This window comes from Gymnoscopelus microlampas (genome assembly GCF_963454915.1).
Source record: "Gymnoscopelus microlampas genome assembly, chromosome: 1".
Taxonomy (NCBI): Eukaryota; Metazoa; Chordata; class Actinopteri; order Myctophiformes; family Myctophidae; genus Gymnoscopelus; species Gymnoscopelus microlampas.
The window spans coordinates 41,425,259-41,440,258 of record NC_139962.1 but is presented as its reverse complement, the minus strand read 5'-3'; the positions used below and the strand labels follow the sequence as shown (position 1 = coordinate 41,440,258).

Below are 15,000 nucleotides of genomic sequence, written 5' to 3'. Positions count from 1 at the left end.
AAAATGCAGGTTATGAACAAACATAAAAGCAAAATGACTGTGGTCCATGACTGCATATATCGATTCCACTTCAAATGGTACAGATATAGACCAACACAGGAACTACAAATGTCACGTCCACTTTTGAGACAGCACCGCTACTCAAGGTCCGTGAGAACTATGAACTGCAGCTGCCAATGCATTCCCTATGAGAGGATATGAGAGTTAGCCTACTTTTAAAAGATTCCTACATTAACTGGAGATAGAGTTTAACATTTTCCGGGAAATATCTAATTTTAATTCCCGGGAATTTTCAGACCTTTTCCCGGGCTTCCCGGGAATTCCCGTTAAAGGGTAAAAAAAAAAAAGTGCCCACTAAAATGCATTTATATGTAGATACTTAAATAGCCAATTTTACATCGAGGTGCCCAAATGTCCCTATTGTGTCCACCTATGAACTTGCACTAATAATGACTTAAGTTGATTTTTTAAATCAAATAAATATAATATATAAATATAATATAGTGCCCTGGCGGAGATCTGCCCTGTTGCGCAGCAGCGGGTGAAGACAATTAACTAAACGAGGAGCTGCGCTGTGCACCAAAAACGCACTCAAACAATGTCAAACTCTAGCTGCTGAAATAAACGTTCCATTTGTATCATTATTGACAAGAGAACAGAACATGGATGTTGTTTGCAAAATGATTATTTATTTATTGTCCATCAGAGCGCCGGTGAGGTCACAGCTTATCTCTACTTTTGTAGGATATTGATTTGATAGCCTAAACTTGTAATTTGTTTGCAGTTATTAATTTATATTAGGCTAGGCTACTTGCTGGACATTAAGACTCCATTTTGGGATGTTGGCTGTATGTTGTCAAATGTATTCATCTATATTTTGTTGTTGATCAAATGTCGGGTTTTGTAGTGTGATTTTGACGTGCACATGCATGCGCTGCCACTGACAATCAATGAGACAGACAGCTGTTGTCCAGTTCACTTGTTCTACTAGTTCTAGTAAATGGTAGTTTGAACGTTCTAAAATGCAAGTGTTGGTAGGGTAGGCTACATTAATGATGATTAAAAAATCGGACCACATCGGTCTAATACTTTCTCTCTCTCTCTCCCTCTCTCTCTCTCTCTCTCTCTCTCGCACGCGCTCTGTCTTGCTCTCTCTCTCTCCAGCTCTCCGGTCTCTCCTCTCTCTCTATCAAAAGCATTGCTGGGCTTGCGCGCATTTTAAGCTGGAATATAGGCTCGAAATCAAACATACCCACTGTTTATGCAGCGTTTCACTTGATGTTGAATCTCAACTAGTCAACTGGTGTCTACCGTATCGTATTGACAGCAGAGGAAACGGTGAAATCATCGTGCGCAGGGCAGGCATGGGGCATCACGGCCACTTGTGTTTTATTTTGTTCATTACTGTTACATTCAGTGCGTCCCATATGGTTCACAACGGGACGATGGGACCCTGCCCTGGTCGGCAACGCGGCAAGTAACTTGGCTAATTATAATAGTAATTCCTCCCCGCTGTAGATAGGCCTTTCTACTAATTAGTATTCATTTCTAAAAAAAAAAAGAAAAAAACGGGATCCCGGGAACCGGAGTCAGTTCCCGGGACGGTAAATAACCTCGGGATTCCCGGGATTCCCGTATCCCGGGAATCCTGGTGTTAAACCCTAACTGGAGACGATATTGATTTGAATAAAAATATGTTTCCAAATGTATGGAGTGTCTTTGTCAACATATCTTCTTGTTTTCTTAATAGTTGATGTGTTTCACATTTAATTTGCCACTTTAATGAGTTACCCATAATGTTAACACAGCAGAGGGTAGACGGCAGACAGACAAGTTGTTGCATTTCAGTGATATCACTGTCTTTACGAGCGCCGACCAGTGGCGTACCCACTGTTGAGGCAGGACAAGCGGTCGCCTGCCCAACTAAGATCTCGCCTCCCCTAAAAACCCCAAACAACCCGAAAATGTCATTGCGTGCTAAATGTCCTCAAAGTCGTGCCGTGACGTATATACCATGCGAACACTTAAACGTAAGATTTCAGAAGCTAGAACTTTTGACACACTGATGGAGTATATTATAGTATATTGTGGGTAGTATATCGAGATGACAGATATGGGACATTAAAAAGGATAAATTAAACAAATGGGAAACTTTATTAGAACACCAAAAAAATCGCTACAGCCTCAGTATAGTTAACCAGTTAAATGACGGTATTTTACAATGCCTCTCATAGAGATTGCATTGAGAGCTGCAGTTCATCGTTCTAAAGGACCTCGAGTGTCAAAAGTGGGCGTGAATTTGTAGGCGCCCCTCTTCCGGCCGTGTGTGTCTATTGTTTCTAACCTGTGGATCAAACAGGAAGTAAGGGCGTCCATTTTGGATCTGCAGGGCCACAAACTCTTCCTGGTTTCCCGGAGAGAAGGCAACAAGCAGCAGGCCGTCTGGAGACCGAGTTCTGAAGCTCAGCTGCACCCCTGAGAGACAGACAGTGTGTGTGTGTGTGTGTGTGTGTGTGTGTGTGTGTGTGTGTGTGTGTGTGTGTGTGTGTGTGTGTGTGTGTGTGTGTGTGTGTGTGTGTGTGTGTGTGTGTGTGTGTGTGTGTGAGTGTGTGTGTGTGTTTGAGAGAGAGAAATAGAGAGTATATATTAATTCACAGCAGACAACTCACATCACATTACTTTTTTTCATTAGCTTGTGGACGTAAGACGAACATTGCACAAACATTGCTTTAACTGACAATGTGCAATGCCAGTTCTTCATTCTAGTTAGGGTTAGCTTTCTACCTTCATACAATTTAATTGTAGATTGAAGAGACAGAGAGATTAAAGACCTATGTATTGATAAAACACACTTTTGACAGAAGAGGATGGGCATCTTACTCTGTTCTCCCTCCAGACGCCCTCCACCCACATCCACACCCACACCCACGCACACGCACACACACGCACAAGCACACGCACACATATACACGATGGTACATGTATATCTAAATCCTCTCCTCAGAGCTGCCATGTACAGCCTAGAGTCTCAAACTACCCCAGGACTTTGATGTCTATGTGCACAATGAGAGAGAGAGAGAGAGAGAGTGTGTGTGTGTGTGTGTGTGTGTGTGTGTGTGTGTGTGTGTGTGTGTGTGTGTGTGTGTGTGTGTGTGTGTGTGTGTGTGTGTGTGTGTGTGTGTGTGTGTGTGTGTGTGTGTGTGTGTGTGTGTGTGTGTGAATTCATCTAACATCTCCATCAGGGTGGGTATTCCCAGCAGTACAACAGTTCTAAGTTCACTTTATTTCTATTAGAAGCGAACAGTCTAGAATGATTCCAGGTCTAAAGTGCATCAGGGAAACACAGGTCTACTATCTCAACACTTCCACCTGTTAAAGTCACAATGTCCTATTTTACAATATAGCAAAGATCCTTCAACTATTTTCTAGCACATAATTCAGAATGAATATTTTTAGCATTCTGCATATTAACAAAATAATCATTCCTACTCTCGACACCCAGACTGGAAAAATGATTAAACAAGTTAAAGATTTTCTTTCTCAAAACAATATACACTGTATACTGTATACACTATGTGGTTTAAGTTTCACAATTCTTTCCGTTAAACCACCACACGTTTCCAGGAGATCATTAAATATTGCCTTGTAGTCACAAGGAAGCTGTGGGGGTAAATGGTTTGTATGACAGACGATACTGTTCGCGTTTGTGGCGCCCACTATGGACAGAAATTAAAGCGCTTTTGGAGGTGTCTTCTATAGATGCCTCTCAACATGTGATTCCAATCTGGGTATGATTGGATGTTTTATTCATCATATAAGATGTTAAGTGAAGTAGCTTTTGTCTCTGCATTTTTTAGACGCCCCTCAATGTGTGATTCAATTTGGGGTAGACTGAACGCTGCGTGGAAGCCAATCATAGTGAATCGGAATGAAAAATTAAAACTCTGACTGATACATAATGATCACATGACGTCAGAGAGAATGTGTACCAATTTGAGTGAGGACAAAATCTAAGTAGTAGCAAAAAGTGTTTTTGGCGGAAAATCTTGTCTTGGTGGAAATGGCTGTGGCTTATATGTAGAGTTGCGTCATTATCCGAGGAATCCAGACACTTATATTATTGTATGACCTACGGTTCAAGAGTTATAGGCCAAAAAGTGAAGCTGCCTGTTATAGCGCCAATAGTGGTAAACACTGGCAGGGCAGGCTGAAGGTTTTCTTACGGTTTTTATTCCATAAAGACATGTATGTTTTCTACATGTTTTCCATCACCTCATAAAGCTTTGTGCTCATCTGACCTAATGGGAGAACCTTTGTTTTTAAATGTTATCAATCAAAGCTGGGAAAACTAGAGGGTCATCCTTTGAGACCAATACTGCTTCCTCTAACCTGTGTGTGTGTGTGTGTGTGTGTGTGTGTGTGTGTGTGTGTGTGTGTGTGTGTGTGTGTGTGTGTGTGTGTGTGTGTGTGTGTGCGCACACACGCACACACACACACACACACACACACACACACACACACACACACACACACACACACACACACACACAGACAGACAGACAGAGTACGCTGGGATTCAGCTTGCGCGCTGCTCTGCCGTGTTTCAGTGGATCAGGGATTGGATCTTAATCCACCAGCAGATCCACATGGAAACATGGAGCGTGTGTGTGTGTCTGTGTCTGTGTCTGTGTGTGTGTGTGTGTGTGTGTGTGTGTGTGTGTGTGTGTGTGTGTGTGTGTGTGTGTGTGTGTGTGTGTGTGTGTGTGTGTGTGTGTGTGTGTGTGTGTGTGTCTTCGTCTCTATCTGTCTCTGTGGGGAACAGAAGTGTGGGAAGATCTGAGGATCTGAAAGGAGATGGCTCAGGGTTCAACACAAGCTTTTTTACTTTGTATGGTTTGCGTTACTGAGCTAACTAATAATTTAACATGAATGTTATATTATGCATCTGAGATCATATTCTGTATTATTTATATGATTTTAAACTATGTGGGCTTTATGTAATACTGCAAAAAAGGACATCCAGCAAGAGCAGGACAGTGTCAGCTCTCAGGTCATACAGTAGGTCAGACTTGAGAAACCGTGGACAAGCAGTGGTACTGTAGCAATAAAAACATTTGCTCATGAAGTAGGTTCTTGAATGAATGTAGATACATTTGCTGTATCTTTCTTTGTAGAAATGAGAGGATGTCAAATGGTACGATAAAAAAAAGGATTCTCCTTAGGATTTTACCATGTTTGTAAACAAAAATCTACAAATTAGATTATATCAGTAGTCAAGTAATCAGGAGAGACTGGTAATCAGTATCAATCGGGAATTTAGCAGACGCTATCCAGAGAATTTTACAACGTTCAAGGTTGGAGTAAATGGCATGAACCTTGATCAACCAACAACAGCGTAAAGCCTGATTTATACTGTAGTTGTGTGACAGTGTTGTGTGCTGAAAATATCCGAGCTACAAGCTCACAAACTGTTGCGATATGACACGTTGTGAGTTTGTAGATGTAAAATTTTCGGTGTGCGACACTGGCATGCGTGCCAGTGTCGTATACTGAGTATAAATCAGTCATAAGTGGTCATGTAAACAGAGTGACTAGGAAACAAGTTCTTTAAAACAAGATAACATGTCTCGGCTCAGCTGTCGTCTCTCTTGGGAGAGCTTAATACCTATATGTGCTCGCTTTCGCTTTGAGATCATAATAACATAACAAACCCACTGACCAACGCGTTGCAGCATAACACAAACAATACACACACACACACACACACACACACACACACACACACACACACACACACACACACACACACACACACACACACACACACACACACACACACACACACACACACACACACACACACACACACACATACATGCTTAGACTGCGCATTTACATAATGTATATCATATTTTGATGCAGGAATCATGTACACAGCACCTTCTAGCGCCTCAAATTGTGCTATGATTAATGTACTTCTATTTCTTATCTTACTACTTGTTATTCTTAATTATTCCTTTTATTGTTGTTATTGCTGCTATAACCTTGAGGAACCGAAACCAAATAATTGTACTCTTGTTTATGAGATGCAACAAAAACTAATCTAGAATCTTGACTCAAAATAACATGCTTAGCAGCTGTCCACAAGTAAATATACAGTACTTAGAATATGATTTCTCAAGCAAAAGGAGGAGCTGACATTGTGCTTGGCGTTGGAGCAGATAAAGACGTTCTTTACGTCAGACTGACAATCTGTACGTCCAGCAGTCATGTGTCATTTACATTCATGACCTTGTCACCACAGAGACGAGAGAAGCCATGACAGATATGTGACATCACATTATCTCCTTTTAACCTCTCTGTCTTTCACTCTCTCACCACCGTTGCATCCATCCACTCTCGCTCCCTCGGTCACCTCTGCTTTTAACCTTCCTCTTCCCTGTCCTGACCTTTCAATCCTCCTCTTCTTTTTCTCTTACCTTTTTCTGGTTCTGAATTTCTATGTCTCCTTCGCAGGGCTCGATTTGTGATATCCCCCCATTTTCATCACCGGTGGGGATATGTTTGATCCCTGCTTTTGGTTAGATGTGATGTGATGTCACATTTTAACAATAATTTAAAAAAAAGTATGCTGACCACATTAACCATGGTGTGCTAATGTTGGGCCAATTTTCAAAATCTTTCCAAATGTTTCAAAACTTTTCAACATATATATATATATATATATTTTTTTTTAAAGCAGCTCTACAGGACCTAGATTGCCCATTTTCGCTTTTTGGCGTATTACGAATTACAGTATATGTAACAAACAGAACCGTGGTCTTTCTAGCTCCACTCTTCTGTTATCTTCTTCTCTATTCTCTCACCCTGATGCTCCTATTTATTTCCTCTTATTTCCTGCCGGGGTGGCCATAGGTTAGTAAGTAGAGAGGCCGTCTGGTAATCAGAAGGTCACCGTTCGCCTCCTAGCCCACCCATGTCTATGTGTTGGAGTGTCCCTGAACAAGACTCTTAACCCCTAACAGCCCCCCCCCAGTGCTCATCATGACCATCTGACCAGCCATCAGCTGGGTGAAACTGAAATGGAATTTCCCCCTGCGGGATTAACAAAGGTTTTCACCCCCTCTTTCCCGTCTTCCCCTGGTGTCAATCAGGTGGTCTGTAGGGATGCTGTACATCACATGCTGTACATCGCGTGCTGTCATGACTACTGTGACCAATTTTCACAGTGGCCAACAGAAGCATTTATGACACACGGACGAATGCACGCACGGACACACACACGCACACACAAGCACACACACACACACACACACACACACACACACACACACACACACACACACAGAATGGACCCAAGAGACAATCACATTCTCTCATAGGACCTGACCTTGCAGAAACAAATAAACATCCATATTGTTAAAACATCGTCAGCAAAAAAACCTGATGCTCATTTCATACGACACACAACACTGACGTACAACAACTCACAACCATGACATACAACACTACATTATGCTGTGCAGCTGAATGATGAATATTGTCTATTTTAGTTATTTAAAGGGAAATAAAAAAGGAGTGAATTTGAAGTTAGCTTCTCAAATCAGACTAACAATACACAATAGAATGGTAGTTCAATTTCTATCATGCCTTATTTATGAGTTATTAATAATGAAAATGAATTTATTTGTATAGCGCTTCTCACAAAGTGCTTTACACTTAAAGGTAAAAGAGCAGCATGATTAGTTACATTGTCCCAAGTTAAAGTTTCCTATTCTGAGCTTGGTGTGTGTGTGTGTGTGTGTGTGTGTGTGTGTGTGTGTGTGTGTGTGTGTGTGTGTGTGTGTGTGTCACTGTGTTTTAGTGTACAGTGTACTCAACATTACATTACTCTGCTCTCCCCTGAGGACTTCTGTCAACTTCATAGCGATCAAAGCCCACACTCTCTGTCCCACACATGCACATCATCATGTGTGCACTCACAAACAAAATGTATATGCACATACAAGTGTCAAACAAGCACATGGGTATGTATAAATAGAAATACACAGACTAAAACTGAGTTTAAAGCTTAAAGGAGCAGTCCAAATATTTCCAACCTTATCTTCATGTCATTGGTCCTCACTACTTATTATAAGATGGCACCATTTATGTATACTTGCCCTGCATCTCAGAGGTGGGCTGTGGACACTTCAGAAACTTACTGAACGAGTACACAAGAGTCAAATTCTTTGGTTTCGGTTCCTCAACGTTATAGCAGCAATAACAACAAGTAGTAAAATGAGAAATAGCTAAGTATGTAGTATGTACTGTACTATACATTAATCATAGCACACTTTGAGGTGCTGGCTAGAAGGTGCTGTGTGCACTTATTAGCATTTGTTGTCAAGCTAACTATTATATATTTTGCCTGCAAATTCTAAGTAAGTCATTTTTATGTTGTTTAGACAGATGATAGGTTTCATGTTTACCACGGTATCCTAGTTACTTTGAAAGACAACATCTTTTGCACTTACTGTTCTCTACTTACATAGTAAGTAATAGTAAGAGTAATATTGTATTACTTGTTTTGAATTATCTATACTAGACCATACCCGTCGGGAGATATGAGCACCCAAAGTGCGTCATGGTCCGCATGTTTCACGGATGTGGCAACACCGGCGCTTGTTGCACGCATGTGATTTGGCAACCCGGGAGCCAGCTAACACAAAAACGCTAATAAACAGCTGACATTCGGGGAAAGTGAAAAACGGGCTTCGCTGTTCCGTGCACATGGTAATGATCAATGGCTGTGTGCAAACGCAGATCAATTGCTCCAGCCACTGAGGAGAACCGGGCAGAAGAGATTTTGGGGACAAACAAACAGACGGGGACAGACAGACAGAGCTTTGAGGATGATGATTGTACTTGAAAATAATGATTTCAAAACCCCCAATGTTGAATGAAAGAACATGAACGTCGTGCTATACTATTTGCTTTGCTTTGTTAGCAGTGGAATGCAACTTTACTGCTAACATGGCAGAAATATATTCATGAGAATGAGCTACATGTGTTAGCTATGAGTAAATTAGCATTTTACGAGCTATGAATTGTTAATCATTGGTTTCATCTGCAATATAATTAAATGTGTCATGTATGATTAAGAATGTTACTTTCAGAGCAGTATTTGGTGTTTTATTAGAGAATGCTTCAAAGCTTCAGGGAGAATTCTTCTGTTGTGTAAAATGTGTCGTTAAAAGTCTTGGGGCACCATGTGGACAGGGGAACCCACCATACACAGTAAAATCCTTAGTGTTAATATAATATATCATATACGGTATATTTGTTTGACATCATCAGGCGTACAGTACCTTTCCGCTATTTGTGCAGCAAAGCTTTAAATACACAGAATACATACAGTAGGATATTTTTTTGCCACAGAATGTACTGCATATGTTCTAATCTCCTCACATCAGAACAATGAGATTATGTTCGTAAGTGGTGAAGTGTTCCTATAAAAAGTTTAGCCTATAGGTGCAGCTGTAGATGTAAGGTTTGTTTGTTTTCTATTGTTTATATTACTCTTCATTTTTGTAGTTTTCTTTTCCTCAGCTGGTCATTCAGTCTGCACAGGAAATTGGTTGCATAAGATTTGACTGCTGAAATAAAATAAAAACATCAGCACTTCAGAAATGTTTCCAAAACCTATTTTCATATGCCTGAGCTGCTTGGCCAATCTTGCCAGACACGTCTACAGGCAGTGTGTTACCATTACGTGTACTACTTTCTACAAACTGAGGCAAATTTTCATTAAGTACAATTATTTTAACTGTTGAGATGTATATTTAATAACCTCTACTAGTAATGTTTAATCATGTACCTCGTGAATTCTATGGAGTCTTAATTCATATAATAAAGTGTTACTTCTATCTCAGTAAATAGCAATGACTGTTGGCAGGAATAAATGTATAGTACAGTGTATTGTTTTAAATGGGGCCTTATTTATGAGCTAATATTGTTTCATATGTTATTGTATGGTTGCTCAGTAAACAGCAGAGGTTGTGTGTAATCATCTCTACAACATAACCTGAATAACTCCAGTCATGTTAGCTCTCTGCTGGCATTAATCAGAGCCTGGTGTATTAATGAGCGTGCGGCAGCCAGCTAATTACAGCCATAGATTCTGCAGCAGCCCATTAAATATACAAATGACAGAATTAACCCATTAAGACCGGGATCGCATCTGTGTCATTTTAGATTTCTTTGGATATTCAAAAATAGCAGATATACAAGCTCATAGCATGGCACAGAGTGCCGCTCTACGGGCTTTGTATTTTTTGTGCAAATATTTGAATATATATATTTTCAAAGCAAACATTTGTAACACAAATCTTTGCTTCTGGGGGTCCCTGGGACAAAATATTTTGCTTCTGGGGGTCCGCGGCCAAATGCATCATTTTGGGGGTCCTTGACATGAAAAAGTTTGAGAACCACTGATGTAGCAACAAAAAACTGTTAGGGTTTAGAAGACATTTTGTGGAATCGGCCTCAGGTCTTAATGGGTTAAAGAGCCCAGCCTCTCCTGATTAATCTTTAAATGGAGAAAAACTAATGATGTCTGCGCAAACTTTCCCTTCACACCACACTTCTCCCCCTCTCTCCTCTCCACGCAGACGCCTGGCAATCAATCAAATTAATTAAGGAAAAATCATTTGTATCATTTAACATTTCCCTTTTTTCCTGTTCAGCCTGCTGTAGTGCTGCCCTGACAACGTACACTACAGCATGCTGTAACACTGAACTGTAGTTCTATTGTAGTGTAGTAAAATAGTACTGTGCAGTTAAATCCTTAGTGATCATTTAAATCGAGTATACAAATGAATGTTAACTGTGTAGTACCCTATAACTGTGTGTACAGTGTGTACTCTTTCTTCAGTCTCCATCTGCGACGTTGCATATCTCTTCATTTAGTTTGGGCTTCAATCAAATACATCTGGATTAGCAGGAATGTGAGCAGCCCATCAGCCTCACTCCAATGAACCAATGAGGTGAGAGGGCTCCCATCATCAGCGTATTTATGAAATGGACTGTTCATATTAAAACATCGAATTTTACGAAGGGGTAAGAAGATATACTTTGATCCGAGCTAAGATGCACAGAGAGGACTCCTTCATTCAAAGCTCAACAATGAGTGCCAGCCTCATACACTATTACAGATGGGTGAATGGAGTCGTATGTAATTATGGAAACAAGCACTCAGAGGATATTTATAATTTATCATTGACTGCATAAGGATATAGCCTCTTTTGATCTAAATGAAGATTCACTGAAGGAAATACTGACCTCAAATGTTCTAGATTAATTTAGCAAAGGGAAACATTATTATAGATGAATTCTATTTATGAAATTAAGCACTCACACAGTATTCATATTACAATAATTGTGGATGGAAAAACAAGCTATTTTAATATAAACTAAGATTTAGCAGAGGGACTAAATGGTCTAATGTTGTGTATTTATGGAAGCAGGCACTCAGGTTGCTCACATCGTAACATTAATTTTGCATGATAAAAAACCCTGGCTTGATCGGAGCTGAGACTTAACATAGAGAATATTGACCCCACTCAAAGACAAGTGCCCTTAATTCACATGTTGAGGAAAGGAGAAAGCCTGCGGAAAGAACATAAAATGAACCAATTATGGAAAACACCTCATTATTAATATTCCCACAACGCTGCATTATGTTTGACGGAGAAAAATGATGATCCTCTGTTTCCAGCAGAACCTGGATATCCTGAAACATCGACTCTGCTGCCAAAGGGAAGCCTTGTATCTCCCAAAAGTCAACTTTATATTAGTTAATACTAAAGACTTTACTTTTCACAAAGAAATTAAACATACGTTTTGAATACGTCTCAGGGAGCGATGGATCTTGAAACCTGCCGAAGACCACGCAAAGCTTTAAAGCGGAGTTAGAATGAATTCACTGCAGTTACGAGGTTTTACACTAAACATCAGCCATTGACGAGTCTGTTCTCTGTGATCAATCAGCTCTCGGGGGACATTACACTGCATTACATTTATAATCCGATTTAGCTTTGATTTGTTCGCTGTTGCGTGAGCTTCGATGGGAATAATTGTCTGTGGATGATGCTATTAGTATTGACGTCGGCGAAAGGGCGATGGTTTGAGGACTGCCGACACATTGATGGTCCTGAATAGATCCGGTCTCAAAGCGATCGTCTGATCCATTACCCTTTATGAAGGAGGAGAGGAAACACACTCCTCAGGATGAAAAATCCTTATCTCTATATCGGGATAAAAACACAGAGTTTTGCTTTTAATTGAGTGACCCATTATCCTTAATGGAATCATCTTATTTTACATTTTGACACAAATACCGTTTTCTGGGCAGATATGTGCACTTTTTAATTAACATTGGTTTTATTTATTTGTCCTTAGTTTTTGTCTCACAATTCTACTTTTTATTTGCAGTATTTGTCCTGTCCTGTCCTCGTCTTGTCTTGGTGTAATATTTTTATATCCTACTTAACACTTAGGATTACAGTTATTGTATTGACCAAATTTGATTGTACTGTTTATCTGTTTATTTTGAAAATATCAACACAAAGATTGTGGGAAGCAAATCCTGGTTGTCCGGTACAACCAGTAAAAGCAGTTTGTCATTGTTTGCTTCTGAAAATCTCCATTCAGAGAAACACATAACTTTTTATTTACTATATGTACTAATGATACCATTGATAACGTTACGCACATGAAACCCTCCATATTCTGTCCTTATAGGCTAACGTTCCGCAAAAGTAGTAGATCTACAAATACATAGAAAACGCTATTTTCTATGTATTTAGATTTTTTTTTCTTTCCACAAATCGATTATTTTATTTATTTATTCATGTATTTTCGTTTAGAGTAGCCAATTATTGTTATCACTTTTTCTCCCAATTTAGTCATTCTATATTTAATTCCTCTCACTGCTGCTCATCTGCCATTCAGGAGCCCCCACCGGGAGGACATAGTGCCTCCTTCCTATTCCTCCCGTTCAAAAGTCCCCACTGGCAGGCAGGCCACTCCAGCCCATAGGCGTACAGTATGTCTAGTGACAAAGATCACCCTCCCTGCTTGGCTATAGGCGCTCGGCAAGCCGGGTGCACCACAGTGGAATCAAACCCCTAGACTCTGTGGTGGTGGGCAGGTACTTTACCCCTGCGCCACCAGAGTGCACTTGATTGTTTTATTAAATCAAATAGATTAGTTAGATTAACTGTTGCAGCCCAATGAGGAGTTCAGTCATTCATTCCAGTCATCAGACTGGATGATGCTTCCAGATGAAGCTGAACAGGTTTTAGCTGTGCAGATCAACTCTCTAATGATGCCAGTAAAACACAAACACAGATAATTGTCCTTTAGAATATCTGGGGAAGTCGTTGGAAGACTAAATAAAAACACCAACTACATGCTCCATGTACACTTATTCAGTACATTGTTACATACGGAACACACAACCCACACTTCAAACAACAACACACAAACGCACGCACGCACGCACGCACGCACGCACGCACATACACACATACAGACACACACTCTTGAATACGTTTTTGTTTAGGAGTGAGTTTGCGCGTGTGTGCGTGTGCATAGATAGAGTGTGCACTGCTCACCTGTGAAGTCTGTGTTGACAGGTAGTGTGTCGTTGGGGAAACGGTAGTAAGCACTGCCAGGGAACCTGGTTCCCCTGACAACAGGGTCACGAGGGTCAGAGAAAGAGAGGTCTGTTCGCTCCACCTGATCAAATCAATACCTATGATCAATATTGGCCGTCAATGTGTATCTTAATGTAGCTGGCTTCCACTGAAAGTGGCCTGTCGCTTTGTGGCTGCCAGCATACATTTCAATTTCCAACACAAGGCAAAACATCAACTCTTCCCTAAGCAGTCTGACAGCACAGTCAACATATACTTATTTGTTCATATTTCATAAAGTCATTATTACATTCAATTAATATGTCAAGACATATACATAGAAATAAAGATGAACAGACACAGCCAGACAAACACACTCACCTGGTAGAGGGGCGGTGGACCATTGAGTTGGGTTGGAGGGTCCCAGTATATCTGCATGGTGGTGTCATTGAACGGATGTAGAATGGGTGGAGACAGGCCTCTTGGAGCTGAGACAGAGAAAGAATCAGAATCAGAATCAGAATCAGTTTTATTGTCACATCACAGGTTTACAAGGTAAAAAAGAGAGTGACATAGAGAGAGAGAAAGAGAGAGAGAGGGAGAGAGAGAGAGAGAGAGAGAGAGAGAGAGAGAGAGAGAGAGAGAGAGAGAGAGAGAGAGCACGAGGAGAAAGATTTCATTACAAAAACCAAGAAGAATTCATAGCATTACTGTAAGTTCAACAGGCACAATATGTGTGGTATGTTACAATATGTGACCAAACGCCACTGACTAGAGAATGAAACAATAACAAGGCGTACTGTAACATGCAAACTTTAGATGCCAATCTTAGCCAATCAGGATGGAATATGAAAAATCGGACAGATCCGTCTTGATCACATGACTATAGTGATAATGTATACCAATTTGCGTTATGTTTGGACAAAATGTGTGGGAGTAATATAAAAAAAAATGTTTTGCAAAAATCCGCCTCCTGGTGACTCTATAAAAGCCAGATGTGAAAAATGCAGGGCAGAAGTTTTCCAGAGGTAGGGAGTGTGTGTGTAAAGTTTCACGGTGATCGCATGCTGCGTTCATGATTTGAAGCATTTTGTTAAAAACTGACCACTCCTGCAAACTTTGGAAGCCAATCTTATCCAATCAGGATGGAATATGAAAAATCGGACAGATCCGTCTTCATCACATGACTATTGAGATGGATGGCCCTAATTTTGGACCGAAGTGGCTAAACCCACTATTTGGAGATTCAGCATTGCACAAGGGGCGTTCCCGTGCAAAAGTCACAATCTTCGGACACAAGCTTTATCCCAACAACACCTGC

The 15,000-nt window shown here is 40.5% G+C and overlaps 1 protein-coding gene across 1 annotated transcript in view; it reads right to left on the bottom strand.

The window, feature by feature from the left end:
* The window catches only part of ush2a (Usher syndrome 2A (autosomal recessive, mild)), a gene marked incomplete at both ends in the record, with an annotated part of 295,634 nt that overhangs the window by 182,455 nt on the left and 98,179 nt on the right, over nucleotides 1-15,000 (bottom strand). The window contains 3 exons of the mRNA XM_084054952.1: nucleotides 2,345-2,475; nucleotides 13,659-13,782; nucleotides 14,061-14,167. Of these exons, the coding sequence (XP_083911078.1) occupies nucleotides 2,345-2,475; nucleotides 13,659-13,782; nucleotides 14,061-14,167 (362 nt within the window). The remainder of the gene's footprint in view (nucleotides 1-2,344; nucleotides 2,476-13,658; nucleotides 13,783-14,060; nucleotides 14,168-15,000) is intronic.